Source organism: Halyomorpha halys, unplaced genomic scaffold, assembly GCF_000696795.3.
Source record: "Halyomorpha halys isolate HHAL.00 unplaced genomic scaffold, Hhal_1.1 Scaffold374.1, whole genome shotgun sequence".
Taxonomy (NCBI): domain Eukaryota; kingdom Metazoa; phylum Arthropoda; class Insecta; order Hemiptera; family Pentatomidae; genus Halyomorpha; species Halyomorpha halys.
Window position 1 is genome coordinate 761,343 of NW_027112597.1, and position 14,372 is coordinate 775,714.

At 30.5% G+C, this 14,372-nt stretch overlaps 1 protein-coding gene and 1 non-coding gene across 4 annotated transcripts; both read left to right on the top strand.

The window, feature by feature from the left end:
* Window positions 1–574: 574 nt before the first annotated feature.
* On the top strand, window positions 575–9,340 carry LOC106681915 (uncharacterized). 3 transcript variants are annotated; one of them, XM_014422486.2, is made up of 5 exons: window positions 575–1,000; window positions 1,079–1,236; window positions 3,324–3,409; window positions 4,923–5,014; window positions 5,106–7,558. In XM_014422486.2, exons 1-5 carry the CDS (start codon window positions 885–887, stop codon window positions 5,161–5,163), a joined length of 510 nt encoding a protein of 169 aa, XP_014277972.1. In that variant the 5' UTR covers window positions 575–884; the 3' UTR covers window positions 5,164–7,558. The 3 variants fall into 3 exon arrangements, 2 of the variants coding, with proteins under 2 accessions (XP_014277972.1, XP_014277973.1); XM_014422487.2 differs by lacking the exon at window positions 5,106–7,558 and adding an exon at window positions 9,027–9,336 and having other exon boundaries at window positions 577–1,000; XR_010844230.1 differs by lacking the exons at window positions 3,324–3,409; window positions 5,106–7,558 and adding an exon at window positions 9,027–9,340.
* Window positions 9,341–11,387: 2,047 nt separating this feature from the next.
* Window positions 11,388–11,469, top strand: TRNAS-CGA (transfer RNA serine (anticodon CGA)). Its single transcript has one exon. It is a non-coding gene; the product is annotated as a tRNA-Ser (tRNA).
* Window positions 11,470–14,372: the final 2,903 nt, after the last annotated feature.

Here is a 14,372-nt window from a genome sequence, read left to right on the forward strand (position 1 = left end):
TAGACATCACGTTTCCGATGTGCCGTTTGGCGCCCATCTACGCAACGACGCAATTGGCTAAAGATCGTCTAGATGATAATGACCCAGAAAATAAATGGTAAAAGTATTCTTCATTAAAAATTTTAAAATAATAAATTAGGTTATTTATAAACCGAAAGAGTTATTATCTGTTCTTTCATCAGGAAAAATATAAACGTTTAATAGGTATTAATATAATTTAAATGCTTTAATAACTTGGAAAACAGATAAACTAAAGTAATGAATATTTTTTATTTAATTATGCCTTTCAAATAGTTATAAAAAATAAATCGTTACAACAATGCGTTAAATCTCTAAAGGAAAAAAGTAATTGATATTTCTCAATTATCGTTACTAATGTAATAAACAAACAGTTCACAGAGGATTAGACATATTTTAATAAAATAATAGCATTTATTATTGTACATTTTAAACAACTTTTGTTTTCATTTTAGTATGGACCAGCTTAATCTTTTTCTAATCCTTTCAGTTAGAATTATTCCATATTTATAGTAATGTATTTCGAGTAGTATTTGTTTGCAAAAAATGTTTTTCAAGCATTGGTTATGTAAAATTTATTTTGTGTTGTTTTCTAATATACAATAATGCCCAATTTGAATAAATTATTAATTATGTTAGCAATAATTGTTATGACTAATGTTTTATAAAAGTGGTTGGCAACACTATCTCCAAGAACTTCACTGCTAGTTTGTTGGTATTCTCTAATCCTAACTGCAATTTTAAGTTTTCAATTGATATTGATACTTTTATTTTGTGACTAAGTTGGATTTTAGTTTTAGTAGAGATATTTTTACTTAATTCCTTTTACTCTAGTTATCTTTGTGGCATTAAATGTTGAAGGTACAATGGGGGACATTAAAAATTTTTACCAATCATTGAGAATTTTAGAAGCTTGTAGTAGGGATAACGATTTTCATGAATTCATCGATCGTGAAACTAGACTAAATATTTTAAAACAAGGGCGAGTTACACTATTTATATACTTTTAAGAATTTATTGGTATCATTAGTTTATAATTTTTGTTTATTTTTTACAACAGACCTAAAGCTGGACCACAGTTAATTGTCAAATGCTTGATGAATGTTATTACTGATGACATTCTTGGTAGCAGTTCACCAAGGTGTTCTTATCCTCAAAATGGGGAATGCAATATTGCCGAAATTACATTATCTACCCTTAAGGCTCTGTCATATTATGGTAAAATATTGTGTATAATAATTTCAGTTATTTTTACAGATAGTTATCGGATTATTTTTCAGTACTTTTAAATTATATAGGAATGAGTTGTGTTACAGTTCATTTAATTTTTATCATCCTCCTAATTGAATAAGTATAATGAAATTTATGTTGAGTAATTGCTTATGAAAATCTTATTGATGGGGTGAGTCAGCTTTTCTATTACCAGTAATTCCCTTATGTCCAGGCATCCACACTAGCTTAAGCTTCTCTAAGCATGCCAGTGATTCTAATGTTTCTTGCACTCTCACCAATGTTGAGGTGACTTTAGGTGCATCAAACGGGTGTTCTATCTAGCAGTGGAACTCCCTTTCCCCCACTTTAGTTATGTTCAAATGGCCAAAAGGTTCTCCCATCTCTATCCATTATCTATTATCTTTCATTGTTAAATAAGAAATTACCCCTTGCCCTTAATCAATAAGTGGAGTGGTATTAGAGAAAGACTTCTAATCCTGTTTTTGTGTGAGATGCCTGTGTTATGCCAATACAGGCCATCCTTTAGATTTGACAGATTATTCACACATGGGAACCCCAATGTAGGGCTGTCCAACAAATAATGCTTTCGTAGTAGATTCTAGGTACTATAGTCCAAGGTTTATTCCAATGTTAGGAATAAAAGCTATCAATGATTTCCTTCATGGCTCTGGTATATATCCTAAAGCCAGAAAGGCTGTAAGCAATGACCTTATTAGAATGTCTAATATCAATTATAAATTAAAGTGCAAATACTTTGTTTTTTATTACAGTTTCAGGTCATTTTGAACGTTTTACTTGTAGTTGCTGAAGATAAATGAAAATCCTTGTTAGGAAAAGGTCAACAGACAGTAGTAATGTTTACTTTATTGCTACTAAAAATCTTCTCCTGAAATTAGTGACAAAATTAAAAAAACAAATCATTATATTGGGTTGTAAAATAAGTTCATAACATTTTTCAATATTTCAATTTAATCCTCTCTGTGTTAATAAAATCATGTTTACTTGGTCAATAATGTTAACATATTCTAAAAAATGAATATTTAAGGTCCTATTATGCATCAGTTTCAACTGAGATTCCTTATCTTTAAGTGGTATTTTGCTTGCTCAAAATAGAAGAGAAAAAAATTCATTTTCGTCAATTAATGATTTTTTATTTCTGAAAAGAAAATTCCGCTGCACAGATGGTTAACAAAATTTGCAGGGTGTATGGCAATGATGCCTTAAAAGAAAGCACCGTCCGTAAGTGGTGTGCTTGGTTCAGAACGGAAATTTTAACTTGAAAGATGCAAATATTTGGGTCGTACTTCAACTATTGATGATGACCAAATTCAAGCATTGGTCACTGACAACCCTCACTCTTCGACGCGGGATATCGCAGAAACGCTTAACATATCTCATGCAAGTATCTAAAATCATTTGTGTCTCATAATAGCAAAGGCATAGTTTTCCATCACGATAATGCCCGTCCACACGTGTCTTTGCAGACCCAGCAGAAATTATTGGAGTTTGGCAGGGATGTGATCCGCCACCCACCCTATTCACCAGACCTTACCCCAACATATTTTCACTTATTTCGGGCCCTACTAAACTCTCTTAACAGGAAACACTTTAATTCGCTCAAGGAATGCAAAACTCACATATAGGAGTTCATTGCGTAAAAATCTGAGATGTTCTGGGAGGACGGAATTAAAAAATTACCTGAAAGATGGCAACATGTAATAGATCGAAATAGGTCATATATAATTGTTTTTATTGAAATCACCAGTAAAAAAGCTACAAAATTATTTTACAACCCAATATTATGATTTATACGAGCAAAATATTGACAACTTGTGGAATTTGTTTGAATTACTGGGAAACCGTTGTAGTAGTAGTAGTAGTTATAAGCAATTTGTCTTGCTCGTTTTGGTTGTGTAATAAATCAGGAATATATGAACCCCTTTTTATTCAATATTTCAAATTATTCAGACTAAACTAGATACTCATGTCTTGGGTCTCCTATTAATTTTACTAATTATCTCCCACTATATTTAATTCTATATTACTGTTTTTAAGATTTTATGTGTTAATAGGATTGAAAGATGTTAATTGGATAATCCCATATGCTGAGGCTGCTAGTTGCAAATTATTAGAAAATAATAAGAAACCTGTTGCACAGGTAATGAAATTACAAGTTGATGAAGTAATAAACATTATTTTTGCATCATTTGTCTGGAAGCATTATTTTCCCCTGTTCAAAATTGATTCAACGTTAAAACGTGTTTTAAGTATTAATTTTATCCCTGTCGAACAGATCCGCTACCTTGGACTACATTTGGACAAGCGATTAACCTGGAATCCTCACACTAGACTGAAAAGATAGGAAACTGCACGTTGATTTGGACTATTACAGCACTTACTAGACAAACGGTCTAAACTTCCAACACATTACAAAAGACTGATCTACATGACTGTAATAAGGCCAATCTGGACATATGGAGTTGAGCTTTGGGGCTCCACTAAACCTTCGAATTCCTCTCGTATTCAATCCTTACAATCCAAAATCCTTCGTAAAATCCTCAATGCTCCTTACTTTGTCACAAATAAAATCATACATAAAGACCTTAATGTTCCCTACGTAACCGATCTAGCCCGAACCAGATATCACTCCTTCCATTATAAACTCTCTAACCACTCAACCCCCCTAGTTTCTAATCTTGCATCCTCTTCCATTCCTGACAATCCTCCGAGGCGCCTGAAAAGAAGATGACCACGAGACCAGCTAATGTAAAATGTCATTAGAGTGCTACCAATGGGTAGTTTCTCTACACGCCTGTAACACTCCAATTTAACTTAGATAAGATTTACTAAATGTATTATAATGTACAGTTGTAAATAGTAATAAATAAATATTAAAAAAAAGGTATTAATTTAAAGTTTAGGTTGTTCATTTTTTGTTTTGTAATCTGACCTTTAAAATACTGTTTATTTAAGACCCACTATGGAATAAAAAAAAACATCCATTCCTATATGGTATTTGTGTATGTGAGGTGTTTTTTTCAGACCAGTTACCCCTATGTTATCAATCATTGTAAACTAGGAAAATAGTCAATTCAGCAGTTAGGAATCATTTCAGCTTTAATTAAGCCAATCAGTATTTTTGTGGTGTTTGCTTTTCTGGTAAAGAATTTGGAGTTATAATTTGGGAAATTTGAGGAGGAGATTCAATACAGTATCAGAATTTTCTGAACTAATCCAATATGCTTGAAACTTGAAAGAATTCCTTACTATCAAAGAAACTATTTTCCTCTTTTTCAATAATTTTTTGAATAAAATTGATGTAATGGAAAGAGAGGGGGAGATAACTGATTTGGCAAAAACTACCTCAAATGCATGTACTTATCCCCTTTAAGTGATGCTATAAAAGCTGTTTATTTAAATGTTTAATTTGGTTCAATACTGTTGGCTCACGATAATCGCAGTTTTATAATACCTGATGGAGCATATCTGCAGTGATTATTGGTTCTACATTTTTTTTTTTATATATACATATCTGGCTACCTATGGATTCCATCAATCTGGTAATTAGTAACATAATCTGTGGTAACTCCATAATACAATATAATGTTTTAATTTAAACTGTGATAATTTCATAATATAATGTTAATATAAAATATTACATTTCTGTTTAGGAAAATGAAAACATTGTTGTGGAATATGTTAATAGACCACCTGTCAAAAATGTTAACCCAAGGAGTTTATTAAGAAACAACCAGGCATTGAAGTAAGTAAAACTTTATTGTTGCATAAATTTGTACTGATAATTTTTAATGTTTTTACAATTTTCACTTTAATAAATTGAAACCTTTTCCTAGGTGCAAATTACGTTTTGGCTCTTGTAACAAGAGCAGATTGCCTCTGGTATCTGTTTAATGCTGGATTGTGATAAGTAGAACTCATAGATTTTAATTTCTAAAACTCATAGATTTTGCTTTCTATAACTAGCCCATGGCGTTTAAGGATTTTTGTTGCAAACACTTTTATAGATGTTTTCTACTGCAGGCACACTTTATCCAGTTATCAAAAGGACTTTTTGTCAAGATTATCAACATACTTGTTACTGGTTATTTTTATGCACTGTATGATCTGTTAAAAGTCTGTCAATAATTTATTTGAGAATGTTATCTCTGGCTATTATTTTTAATAGATCTTATTTAGAGCTGTTGGTTACCAGTGTCAAGTATTTAATTTAATAAGTGACACCAGTAAATAGCTTAGCATAATTGTAAATTAAGGAGCTGATAACCACTAGTCCTCTATATTTGGTGAAAAGTACATTGACACACATATATAATACTTACAGAACACTACATTAACCCAATGATTGGCCAGGAACTGGTCTTTAGACCAACTTTAGGAATGTACAGTCTCCACGATAACAAAAATGAGAATACCAATAGCTTATTAACTTGTCTGCACCTAAGGATGTAGTTGTCGAAAATTCACTATTCTTGCAACAAAAATTCATAAAGGAAGGGCTCACTTGATGAAAATGCTGTGATGCAAGCAGTTAGGTAATATTCTTATCAGTAAGAGGCACAGGCCCAACTTAATAATCTTTAGGTCTTCTAGAGGTGCTGACATGGGCATGACAATTATTTGGTGGTATCCAGAATCAGAAACAGGATATTCATTGTCTGAAAGACAAAGGAAAAATTATGGAAAGGATGTGGAGTTATCTATGCTGGAAGTTCCAGAAGTTAGTAAACATTATTCTCAGAAGTTGGATGAAATAGCAGTGGATATTATGCAGGAAAGTGAAGTAAACAGGTAGTGAAATACTATATGTAAAATAGTCAAGGAGGTGACAAAGGAAACATTAGGAAAGGAAGAACAATAACAAGCCACTTGGATTTAAGATCTGGTCCAAGCAGCCCTGATGAAGGCTTGAAATTCTAGTTCGAAACATTGGCACTAATTAATAATTTTTGTACATATCTGTGTTCTTCACTGACCGCACCCCCAACTATCTTCTTATTATATAAATCCATGGTCAGCTATTCATTGATCATTAAGAAGAACAAGTAGTACAATTTTCTTGGTTTGATGGAGACTGTTTGGTCACCACAAATGCCAAAATTAGGCCTAAGCATGGTTTAAAAGTATTGCATGAGATAGGCCTCAGGGGAACATAGGAACTTCCTGGAGAAGAAGTGACTGCATCATAGGATGAAGAGGAATGGAAAAGTAAGCATGTAGCAGAAATCATGGAGTATGGGAAGACAGAATACAAATTAGGGCTTTCTACAGGAAAATAAGTGGGAGCAGAAAATCTTTCAAACTAAGGGTTAGGTCATGTGATCTTGTAGGAAATTGTGACCTGGTGGTGCCCCACTTCGGCTTTTCAACAAATAGGAGGGAAACCCAATGTTGGCAATTGTCAATTATAATCTGACATGCTAAATATGATATGGTAGACTCTCCATACCCATCAACATGTGAATGTCCAGGAACCCATGACAAAAAAAGGTAATATTTCATAGTATGGTTTGAGCACATAAAATGAATATGTCCACTGAATGGAAATGATGAATGCACTTCTACCATCTTAAAGCCACTGTTAGTGGGGTTAACATGATACTGCCCAAGAAACAAAGAAAAAAAAGGAACAAATAAATGCTAAAGGTTAAGTAGTTAACCTTAATAAACTCAAGCTTTTATATCGAATTAGGACCTTCTCCCATAAATAAAAAAACAACAATGAAAATGTACTTTTAGCCTATTTATCTAAATAGGGAAAATTATTTTTCTAAAAACTAATAAATTATTTTACTTTTACTTTTATTGCTTATATCAGCTACTTTTAAATATTTTCGCCCATTGAATAATCCTGTCTTTACACCTGATTACTGAATTACTCCACAGAACCAATCCTTTAAAACATAGATCAATTTCTATTCCAATCATGTTTATTTATTCTGTACTTATTAAATAATATTTAGTTGCTTTTAGATCTAGGTCCCGTTAATATTTATCTTTATACCTATTAATTTTGTATCTTTTCAACAAATTCTTCTGATTTTTCAAATGTATTTTTATAACTCACTATTCTTGCATTCAGCTACATTACTTTTGCTCATCCCTGGCATCTGTTGGTGTGTTTCATATATTTAGTTGTTTTATTTTTTCACCACCTTATTCACTCTCCTCATTCTCCCTCTCACACGTTATTAAGTTATGTTTATCACTTTAAATTATTGTCAATTTTATTGATTACTCTTTTTAGCTTATACAACTTTGTATTTGCTTCTTTAATTCAGTTATTTTACTTACATATTTTATTAATCACATATAAGTTCTCTCACTTTTTTTCAAAACTTCATATTTTAAATTATTTTCATTTTGTACCTATATTTACTAACTGGATTTTCATATGTATATTATTTTATTTTTCTTCCATCTTTTGTAATTTTAATATTCCTATATACTCATTCTGCTTTTATCTTCATATTATATTTATATTACACATTTTCTTCTAAGACTGCTTATGTACCTTTATTGTCTTTTATCTTGTTTTTGTCCTTAGCACTAATGAAGGTCCGAAATTCTGGCCGATGAAACGTTGGCACTAATAAATAAGTTTTACTTTTATGTATTCTTCAACTCTCCAAAACTCTGATGTTAATATTTTTATTATAATTTGAAATAATATATCTGAAGTATTTTATTTATTAGTATGGAGAATACTTTTTTTATATTCCTTACTTCTTATCTACTTGTTCTTTGTTTTAAATATACACCTCCATCGATTTGGCATCGTAGATTCCCCGAAATGTCCTCTATGCAACATGGGGGACATGGATGGGGACCATCTTTTGGCGTGTGTTGGTCTGGAGGATGTTGAGTGAGATGCGGACCAACTAAGAGGAAGGGTAAAATTGTATTGGGCTGCGAGAGGGAAAATGGCGCAATAGCCCACTTCCTGTGGCGTAGGAAAAAAAAAAAAGTTTTAAATATACTTTTATTTAAATATAATTGAGTGAAAATATAGTGCATTGTGATATAATTTTTATATTTCATAAAATTCTAATGGATACATTAAAAAATCAAAAAAAGAACAAAAATTCAAGTAGTAATAACTGTCTATTACATGAAAAATGTACTCAAACTTCTATTAAGAGTTTAGTGTTGACTCCTTACTATTTAACTGCTCTCATAACCTTTATACAACCTACAACATAATTTAGGACTACTGGCTTTTGTATACAAATTAATCATCTCTTCTTCTCCTTTCTTCTCTTCCTTCCTCCTAAGTGCCTCTCAGCATGGAGGTGCCTTGATCCATGCTTTCCATCTGTCCTCATCCCTTGCCAATGCCCTCATGGAATTCAACAGCTTTCCTCATTTCTCTCCTAGTCTAGCCTCATTATCCAGCCATGACATCCTTAACCTTTCTCTTGGTATTTTGCTAGTTGGTCTAGCTTCAAAGAATTTGCATGGTCCACGGTCTTCATCCATTCGGCATATATGTCAACCTCTTCACAGTTAGTGGTTATCATCCCTAGCTCTTCTCTTATTCTGGTATTCCTAAAGTGTTCCTCTTGTGCCTTGGCGTTCGGCCGGCTACTTTTCAAAGGTATTTCATTTCTGCAATCTTTGGATTCTGTTCTTCAACCTGTCGAGAAAGACCCGAATGTATGACATTTCTCATTACATTGTATAGCATTTAATGTGTTTTTTTTAAAAATATTTTAATTCTATGATTTAACTAATTTATTTCTTAATATGTTTTTCAGGAGAAAATTTAATTGAAGTTCTGAGCTAACATTTTTTGTTGTAGCATTTGCTGTTTTAAAATTAGCTTTTAGTCAGTATCTATTACTTAAAAACGAAACGGTACCTGAATTTCTGTGATTACAATAACAGTTTGCTTATTTTTGTTTAACCTATAGTACCTATAATTAATTAGGTAGTAAAATACTGTAAAGTAGCCTTTATTTAGAATTTTATTTTTAATTTTTGTAAATTTAGTTGGGTTAGCTCATTTAAAATTTTGAAAAAGTAATTTTTATTTTGTTATTCTAAAATATTTTTTTAAAGAGCATTGATCTTTTATGAAGATATATGAAAAATTGTTTTATAACATTATTAAGTTTTTAGTTTAGTTGCTTTTTATTGCAAAGCATTGATCATTTTTTCATTGTTCCAGTTATGTAGAATATAATCTTCATTTTAGAATAATATCCTTATTTAATTTTCAGCAAAGTCAGACAATTTGGTTCTTATAAAATTATTTTAATTTAGTTTTACAATTGAAAGTATAATTATGAAAAAAATGTTTTATTTATTGAATCCTTGGTATATGTTTTTACCAATAATGTTCCTGAAAATTTTTGTTCTAGTTATGTAGTATTAGTAATACTATAAAATTAGTAGTCTTTATAAAATTAATTTTTATTTTATTATCTTATCCAACACAATTTTTTTTCTATCCTTCAGATTTTAAGTTGTTTCATATTTCTTATAATTTTTGAATGGTTATTACATTAGGTACATAGTTACATTCTATATAATATATTTATTTTTTATTAATTTTTTTTCCTGTAAAATATGAGTTTTATTCATAGCATTCTTGTAAAAGTATCTTTAAAAGGGTTAGTTTTTAAAGAATACTTGTTTTAAGGAACTTTAAACTTTATTTTATTCTTATTCTTGTCCTCTTCAACCATTAGGTGTCGAGGAGTTTTTAATTACCTTTTTCACCTTCTGCATTATCTATAGCTCTCTGTGTTTAGTCTTGCCTATTTAGTGGGGGAAAAAAAGAATTATTTCTTAATTTAGGTATGTTCATTAATCATATTCTATCATTACTTCTTTTCAGTGGCTTCTCATTTTTACAACCCTACAATTAGGCAATTTGTATATATTTATTTTATTTATAATTATGAGATTTATGAAAAATAATTATTATATGAGCCGTTCAATTGACAGGTGGCTAACTCCAATTACAAGTTTTCAGTTCTTCATTAATATTTTTAGTTGCAAAATTTTCGTCTTTTTCTTCCCCAATTGTTTTGCAGAAATATTAAAATATATTTCTATTCAGTACTACATTATTATACAATCAATAATGAAAATACAAAAACTTATTTTATGGAGTCATTCTATCAACTGAATAGCTCGTATGACTAAGAATAGTAATAATGGGTTAGTATAAGGAAGATTGTGTACTCCATTTTTCAAATTCCAACTGTTGTATTTCATTTAACTATTTTAATCTATGATTTTGTTCGTAATTGTTAAATATTTACTGTTTGCTAATTAATAGTTAATTCCTATGTTTCCTGAAAAGGTATTAATATATTTTTTAAAGAAAAAAAAAGTATTTTCTCATTTTACTGTTGTTTTCAATAACCCAATGCATCAATCAATTGAAATATCCTCCCAGATTTCTCTACTATTCTTTAATTGGAAAACTTATTATTTCTCCTTTAAGTGTGGAGTCTAAGCGGAAACAAATACATGAAAAGCATGTTGAATTGAACCAGAATTTTTAAATAAATTGTTTTAGAAAATATTGCAGTATTCAAGTAGGTACAAAAAATCTTTCGAGATTTTGAATATCAAAGTGGATAATCATTAATTGTTATGAAGGGATTGAATTGGAAAATGTCCTTTATATTCTTCTTTACATTCTATTAGGTTATCATACAAAGCATAGAATTTTGGAAGTAGTTGATATTAAAATAATACTACTTTAAAAACTAAATTTTAAAAATTTATTGATGTAATATACATGGTTAAGTAACCTAAAATTGTTTTTAAACACAAGAAAAATTAAAATAATTGACATCTAAACTAATTGTCTATTTCTTGTTGATTAAAAGTAGAAAACAAATTAATTGAAAAATTTAATTGTGACTTTTAAAATTTATATAATGGGGAAGGGACTATTGTATATTTAATACAAAATGTAACTTTAAATTTTTACTTAAATTGCGATGATCTACTCGAAAATTAATCGTGCATTCGCGTTTAATTAACTGTAATTTAATTTTCTCATCCAGAAAATATTGTTTTACACTATCCTTTCAAAAACGAGAGTTTAATAATGATTTTTGGTGCTAAGTTTTGTATTATAGACCGCTTCGTTCAAGGCTGTGGTGTCCGAGTGGTTAAGGAGTTGGACTCGAAATCCAATGGGCTTTGCCCGCACAGGTTCGAATCCTGTCCGCAGCGTGAATATTTTATTATTTTTTAATTTGATATTTCGATATATTTGTTACATAAATTATCAGCCTTTACTACAATAGTTGTAGAAACATCGTGCACTTTCCTACGGATTAATTATACTGTATATCCCGGGCGTAAATAACATTTCCATTGTATCATATTAGAGTTATAATAAATTATAAAACGTCACCTACTTTTTTCCAAGGTGAGAATTACGTCCGATATATTTTTCATTTGACGAGATATTCTTTTCTGTCACATAATTATCGTTTCACGTCCTATTAATTTATTTTTAGTTGCGATTCTTCAATTCTTTTATCGAATTAGAAATGTACGCAATTAATTACATTTAGTTTTCCTAAACGGTTTAACCGATTCCGAATAGTCTTATAAATTCATATTGTTGCTTTGTTTTAATAAGGCACATCTGACAATATTTAATTTATAATTGTTGATTGACCGTGTGTATTAATGAATGGACGGGTGCGGTAAAAAAAAACTCGAATAGTAAATGGGTATACTATTTTATATATTCCATTCCTTAATTGAGAATTGTATTCCACAGATTTCATTGTAGATTGACATAACTTTGACAGCCTTACAATTTTTTCAGACAGTCAATAGGGCAATCCAAGTAGAGAAAGTAACATATTTATGGTACTACAGTTGGGATACGTCCAATTCAAACCAAAATAATTTTTTTTTTTTTTTCAGATTTAGCACTATAGCATAACAGCTATGTGTAATTTAAATACAAAAGAGATTTGTAGTGGTTAATATAAAGAAGTTAAAATCGTCGTTTCGAAAAAAAAATCTTGTGAAGTACAGTTAATTATATAACAGTAACTATAATTAAATATGTAAATTTAATTGCTTTAAGAAAAAAAATTTAAACGATTTTTCAAATTTTGGACTGGAAACATCGAGATCCGACAGTACTGTATTGGTAGAATCGTTAAAAAGAAAAAAAAACTTAAATAAATCACAATCAATAACAGAACTACATTAAGTAACTGACTAGATGTTGGCAGCACAATTACCCCCCTCTCCCTATCTCGTTATTCTTCGTCTGGTATTTTGCTCCACATATTCCTCCAGTGCATATCCTTCAGATGGTCTTCTGGGTGCAGGTCCTCTTCCTGATGGAAAAATGCCTATCACATCTTCGTCCTCTGTAATTCTGTATAAACCACATGTCTTCCTGAACAATCTTGCTCTAAGAGCCTCCTAGTGGTGCAAGACATCTCAGTCTCCGGACCCCGCAAGGTCTGTACTTCCAATGAATCCTCCTATATTATAGCATACCAGTTGTTGGCTGCTCCTCAAGCCTAGCTTACACTTCCAAAGCGTCACGATTCCTCTTCTGTTCATCTCGAAATATTTTTGTTCTTTGAAAACCATTTTGTATTGCATAAAACTACAACAGGCGCTTTTATTACTATGCCCTTAATTGAAATATGAACTGTGTTTCAAAATTTAAGTTATTTAAACTATATTTATTTCGAATGACAATTTACCTTAGGTTTATTGAATTCACATGGAACAGAGGTGCATTCTTCCTAAGAAAATTCCTGGATCCACTACATCCTATCTTACAGATTTTTTCTGTTTAACATGGCCCATTGCTTAGTTCAAATCCCGATCTTAGCTGGCAGGAATCAGTACTAGCACCTCTTGGTACATAACATACACCAACAACTTTCTTCTTAATGCTGACACTTACAGCTACTTATTTAGATGACAAGGCTGATTACTGGATACCAATATTCTCCATGGGCATTATCCAACTTACAACACCATTTACAAAAGTAAGAGAACTGGTGTAATATTCGGATGAATCAGCTGCATCATGAAAAGTTGTAACACATCATCAAAAATGAAACCTTTTTGGTAAGTGTTGGAAGTGGTAGTATAAAAGTCTGCCAGAGTAATTAATGCCAGAAATTATTTTATTTTTATTTTCTCTTTCATAATTTTAATATTAATATATTCTCATACCGCTCTTATCTTCTTATTATACTTACACTGTACACCTCTTTTTCCATCGTCCTCTGATATCGACCCTACGCACCCATCGGGCTTAGAGGAAAAAAAAAATATACCTCAATGCTAATATTGTTTATTAAACAATTTAACTGTGTTTCAAATGAGCATCTGAAATGTTTCAAGAGATGTATATTTTTCAAATTAATTAATTTAAAAAATAGTGAACAGGTTTTAATAACTACTTTCTCAGTACATTTTAAAAATAAACATTACTGTTTAGTAATAGTTTTCCTAATACTGGCCCAATTTATATTTTTTGTTTTGTAGAGAATTTCATTATGTTTTAAAAGATTATAAATATTACTTACCATAAATTACACTTTTCGATTCATACGCAAATAATGTTTTCTTTTCTTCTTAACTTTTTCACAGGGATTTAAAAGAAAAGTTAAGGGGCTTTAAGGTGATGATTTTAGGAAATTTTAAACAAAATTGTTGGAGCTGATTTGTAAACATAGTCTAGAGAAAAACATGTTCTCCAGCTATAGTATACAGAGTGCCAAATTTGGTAGGGAGGAGCAACAAAATAGCTCATTCAGTTCAAGAGATAATATTTTATTTTAAGTCTTTGGAATATTTATTCTCATAAACGAACGAGATATGGGCATATGAAATCTCTTATTGGTTACCATTTTGAAATGAAATGACACATGATAATGATGAATTCTGAATATCATAGTGGGGTGATCTATGACTGTTGCCAAATGCCAAAGAAATTTTAAGTTAGTGAAAAAAATATCAGAGTAGGATTGAATTTATTATTACTACTGACTGAAGAGCTTATTTCTTTATACAGTTGTAATCGCAAGAAACTTCAATATTATATGTAAAGGTTTGATTAAGATAGAAAAACTCTATACTAA